The 5,524-nt window shown below is 43.8% G+C and overlaps 1 protein-coding gene across 2 annotated transcripts in view; it reads left to right on the forward strand.

The window, feature by feature from the left end:
• The window catches only part of ckmt2a (creatine kinase, mitochondrial 2a (sarcomeric)), a 13,255-nt gene extending 8,531 nt beyond the window's left edge, over window positions 1–4,724 (forward strand). Inside the window, exons 6-10 of one of the 2 annotated variants that reach the window (XM_034896151.1) lie at window positions 520–605; window positions 1,105–1,228; window positions 2,295–2,429; window positions 3,686–3,811; window positions 4,356–4,724. In XM_034896151.1, coding sequence (XP_034752042.1) covers window positions 520–605; window positions 1,105–1,228; window positions 2,295–2,429; window positions 3,686–3,811; window positions 4,356–4,472 — 588 coding nt within the window. In that variant the 3' untranslated portion in view covers window positions 4,473–4,724. The remainder of the gene's footprint in view (window positions 1–519; window positions 606–1,104; window positions 1,229–2,294; window positions 2,430–3,685; window positions 3,812–4,355) is intronic. The other variant, XM_034896152.1, reaches the window with a different exon arrangement.
• Window positions 4,725–5,524: the final 800 nt, after the last annotated feature.

The raw sequence follows: 5,524 nt of genomic DNA on the forward strand, positions 1-5,524 counted from the left end.
TGCTGTTAGTGTCCCATCCCAGTGCTGTTAGTGTCCCATCCCAGTGCTTAGTGTCCCATCCCAGTGCTTAGGGTCCCATCCCAGTGCTTAGGGTCCCATCCCAGTGCTTAGTGTCCCATCCCAGTGCTCAGTGTCCCATCCCAGTGCTTAGTGTCCCATCCTAGTGCTTAATGTCCCATCCCAGTGCTTAGTGTCCCATCCCAGTGTCCCATCCCAGTGCCCAGTGTCCCATCCCAGTGCTTAGGGTCCCATCCCAGTGCATAGTGTCCCATCCCAGTGCATAGTGTCCCATCCTAGTGCATAGTGTCCCATCCCAGTACTGTTAGTGTTGTAAGCAATGAGAGGCCATCGCATCCAAACCCTCTCCTGTCCTGTGAAGTCCTCCCAAACCTTTGTTTTATTCTCTCCTCTCAACCCCAGATGTTTGTTCACTGAATCATTGAAGTCATCCTCTTTAACGTACTCCTTCCTCTGTTTTCTACCTGTTTTCTATGTCCCCTTTGTCCCTTCATCCTTCAGGACCACTTCCTGTTTGACAAACCCATCTCTCCTTTGTTGACATGTGCCTTTATGGCCCGAGACTGGCCAGACGCCAGGGGCATCTGGTAGGGTCGACTCAGCTCTCCTGCATGTCTGCTGTGTCACTGTTCACACTTTAACATCCTGATCCACTTCAGAGATACACTCAGGGGTGGATTGGAATTTAACACAAGTTTTTAAATACAAATTTAAGATACTTCATGCAAAAATGGCAGAAAATGATGTTTTCAGCCATTTAAATATGGAGATTTATGGGTTTAATAATCAGACTAAATTGAATATGGAAAAAAATCATTTGAAAACAACAACAATAATTCAGTTATTACCCTGATTTTGACGCATGTTGGTGGAAAAAATACGGAAGGGAAATAGTTTTAGTGTTTTCCATTTGGCGGGGATTGTCCGTTACGCTCTCGCATGTTAATTCTGCCCAGACAAGCAGCATGAATATTAAAGTGTCTGCAAAATGAGGTCTTCTTATGACCATGAGTCATCTTCAGTTAATGAAAAGAGGGTTTCCCTAGGAGAGCTGCTTATTGAGTCTCTTGTTCTGGTTCTCTTCAGGCACAACAACGAGAAGACCTTCCTGATCTGGGTGAACGAGGAGGACCACACCAGAGTCATCTCCATGGAGAAGGGAGGCAACATGAAGAGAGTGTTTGAGAGATTCTGCAGAGGACTTAAACAGGTACAGTGGAGACAACTTGCTTTAGGGTGAGACCTTCTCCACAGTGCAGTGGAACTTGTTTTGGTGGACCATTCGCACCCCGCAAATGCTTTAAATGTTGGATGTGGTCTAGTAATTCTGTGCTCTGGAAATCCAGAGTTCTCTCAAGAGCCCAATTTGAATTTGCTCAGCGAGTTAATCTGGCATCGAGTAATGCTGCTCATTAACTATGCCCTTGTAGCCGAGCTGCACCAATCACATTGATGTATCTGATATATGCGGGGCCAGATATGAGCTGCACCAATCACATTGATGTTTCTGATATAGGCGGGGCCAGATATGAGCTGCACCAATCACATTGATGTTTCTGATATAGGCGGGGCCAGATATGAGCTACACCAATTACATCGCGGTATCTGATATAGGCGGGGCCAGATATGAGCTACACCAATCACATCGGTGTATTTGATGTAGGCGGGGCCAGCGGTGAGCTGAACAGATGACGACATTTTAATCTACCAGTTAGCTCCGCTGGTAGCTAAGCGTATTGGGCTCTGGATACGTCACCCCGTGTGTTGTTGCGATTGGTCGTAGTGTTACCCAATTGCGTGCAGTGAGATTTTCAAAGGTCCGCTTGGTGCCGCCCCTCGAGATGGGCGACTTTCATTACTCAATGCCAGACCCTTAATCCTTTGTGGTTTAGGTCTGGATTTCCAGGCTAGTAAATCTGTACGCAGATTGGATTTCCCTTCTCACTGGGGCCAAACCTTAATTTTTCACTGCGTCTGTGAAACCAAATCTTTAAAGTACCCAGATAATAATCAAAGAAAAACCATATGTAGAAAATGTATGTTTATTTTTTTGTTTTTTTTGCAGAGATGGATAAAAATAGGAGCTAGCATCTTGCTTCAAATCACAGTATGTGTTGCTTTAAGACGACACATTGCTGTTAGTTCATTTACAAGTGATAGTAACACAAGATGCAGGAGAATTTTTTTTTCAGCTCATCAAGAAACATTTAATTTGTTTATCTGAAAACTGAGAATGTGACTGGTCTACTCCTCTCACGTGATGTTATGTTTCCCAGGTAGAACACCTGATCCAGGAGAGAGGCTGGGAGTTCATGTGGAACGAGCGTTTGGGCTACGTCCTCACATGTCCCTCCAACCTGGGCACCGGCCTCAGGGCGGGGGTGCATGTGCGCCTGCCAAAACTCAGCCAGGTAACACGCACACACGCACGCACGCACACACTAACTCACTTGCAATAAAGCAGCTACAACTCAACAAGAACACACAGATACAACTCTGTTGACAGATCCAATCTCACCGTGAGGTCCATCTAGCAGCTGTTCTGAACTTTTTGATCACATGATCTTCCTCTGCAGACTTAGAATGAAACAACCAGTGAATATATCATGTACTGTATTATGTGTGTGTGTGTTTATCACAGCCTGATACAGTATATCTTCTTCCTCGGTCTGTTCCATAAAAAAACATCAATGAGCCACACTGTTGCACTGGCTTACATGTGTCTTCACAATAAACACACACAAACACTAGTTTACCTTGACTCAACCCCTCGCCCATGGTCCTCCTGGCACAAATAATCACTAGAGCACCAAATGTGGATTAATCCGCCGCTGAAAATAGTCCCCATACAACGCACTATTTCCTCCCACCTTGTAGAAATCCGTTTCTGGAAATCCGGACGTATTGAGTCAGATGAAAATATTGTTGGTTTTTGTTTTGTTCTTTTCATGGAATTTGTTCAAATATAAGTTGTTTAAAAATATAGAATATCGCCACCCTCATCCTTTATTCTCCATCTCCTGAAGGAGATTGTGTGATACAATCTATTCCTCCTAATCAGCTACTGACTGCACCTTCTGCTGCGATTGATTTGTCAACTCGTGTTTGCAACGTCAAGAGTAATTTTAATTTAAAGGGATAATTCAGGTTTTTAAAAGTGTGGTGTGTTAGCTGCAGTAGATGGCAGTCAGCACGACCCCCCCCAGTCAAAAAAAAAAGCAGGCAGGAGCCACTTTGCTGCCTCGAATGGTTATTTAATTTGATAGCGTTAGTTTAAAACACCAAAGTCACACAATAACACAAATAAACTAACCGATGGAGGCAGCATTAGAGCAGCAACCTCCCGTCTTCTGCGAGGTAAAATCTCTGTTTTTGTAAAAGGAGTCTGGTGGCTTTGAAGAGAGTAAAGATAACGGCTTCAGTTCCCCGTCGTAAAGGGCTGTCTGACCGCAAGGTGGAGTGCTGAATATATTCTAAATATAATGTACACGTACTACTATAGCTAACACACTGACTATGGTGAGACTTCAAAACATCCAAACTATCCCTTTAAGCCCACAACCTTTACAGGATCAATCAATATAAACCTCTGCACATGTGCTCTTGGAAAAAAGTGGAATTTGACAATAGTAACAACAAGTTATGAATGATTGATATCACTCTGCAGGACCCACGTTTCTCCAAAATCCTCGACAACCTGCGGCTGCAGAAGCGAGGGACAGGCGGCGTGGACACGGCTGCTACCGGAGACACCTTCGACATTTCCAACAACGACCGTCTCGGCAAATCTGAGGTGAGGAAAAGCGTCTTTTGTTCCTGCTTGCAGACATTTTTTCTTTCTCTTTGGTCATGTTAATAAGGATTGACTTTACGCAGGGGCGGGGCTAGAAGGGGGGCACCATCCCCCCCCCTGAAATAAATGTAAATGTGCTATATTTATATAGCGCTTTTCTAGTCTTAACTACTCAAAGCGCTTTTACATAATATGGGAAATATTCATCATTCACACACATTCATACACTGTGGCCGAGGCTGCCGTACAAGGTGCCACCTGCTCATCAGATACACACTCACACACATTCACACTCCGATGCGCAGCATCAGGGGCAACTTGGGGTTCAGTGTCTTGCCCAAGGACACCTCGACATGGGACTGCAGGGCCAGGTATTGAACCCCCAACCTTCCAATTGGCAGACAACCGCTCTACCACTGAGCCACAGCCGCCCCATATATAATTGGCTTCCCTAGTTTTTTGTCATCTCAAACTCTGAGCCAATATTTTGTTGTAGAAATGAACTTTATTGTGTGTTTTTTGTTTTTGTTTGTTTTCTCCCCAGGTGGAGCTAGTCCAGCTTTTGGTCGATGGGGTCAACCACCTGATTGAGTGTGAGAAGAAGCTAGAGAAGGGACAGGACATCAAAGTCCCAGCTCCCATTAATCAGTTCAGGAAGTAAAAGCCCGATGCACGGATGCCTCAGTGTTGGCAGGAGGGTGGCTCTCTGCTCAGGGCTCCCTCCACAACCTCAGAACCACGTCCGTCCACTGCTACAGGACAGGAGGACATTTCTTTATTCCTCCTCCAACAGTTGCAAAATCTTTAGGGGAACCTAATCATAAACATGAAGTGCAGTTAGGGGGCGATTCTACCTCAAGTTTAAGGTCTTCACTGTCACCCTGACTTCAATAAAACCAACAGTGTAAAACACTTCGACTGCGTTTTGCTTTTCTACGGTGGCCCTGAGAGCTCAACGCATTTTAAGTAACTATGCACATTTACTCAAGAACTGTACTTATGTACAATTTTGAGGTTATTGTACTTTACATGAGTATCTCCTTTTTTCTGCTACTACTACTTTACTACAATTCAGAGGCACATTTCTTGCTCTCTACGGCATTTATTTGACAGCTTTAGTAACTTTTAGATAATTTGGATGAATCCAAAATATAGGGGCGACCTCTGGCTCATCCGGTAAGAGCGTGCACCCCATGTATGCTGAGTCCTCTGCAGCGGCCCGGGTTCGAGTCCGACCTGCGGCCCTTTTGCTGCGTGTCAACCTCCATCTCTCTCCCACATTCCCTGTCACTAAAAAAGTATCCACTGTCACTAAAAAAGGGAAAAAATGTCCCAAAAATAATCCAAAATATACTCAACAAATGAAATATGATGCATTCTGATAAGGGGGCAAATACACAAGGTAGCAGCGTATAAAGTAACTAAAATAATCCATATCTTTCATAATTAAATCATCAATTATAATCCAGTAATGTAACATATATTCTGAAAAGGATCATTGTGTAGGGAAACGTTTAGAGACTTTAAAGGCAAGGCAGCTTTATTTGTAAAGCACATTTCAGCAACAAGGCAATTCAAAGTGCTTTACATGAAACATTAAAGAGCATTTAAAAACAATTAAGAAATTAAATTATATTATATAGACCTTAGTGGTCCCTAATACTGTATCTGAAGTCTCTTTATATAGACCTTAGTGGTCTCCTAATACTGTAT

This window comes from Etheostoma cragini, chromosome 16 (genome assembly GCF_013103735.1).
Source record: "Etheostoma cragini isolate CJK2018 chromosome 16, CSU_Ecrag_1.0, whole genome shotgun sequence".
Taxonomy (NCBI): domain Eukaryota; kingdom Metazoa; phylum Chordata; class Actinopteri; order Perciformes; family Percidae; genus Etheostoma; species Etheostoma cragini.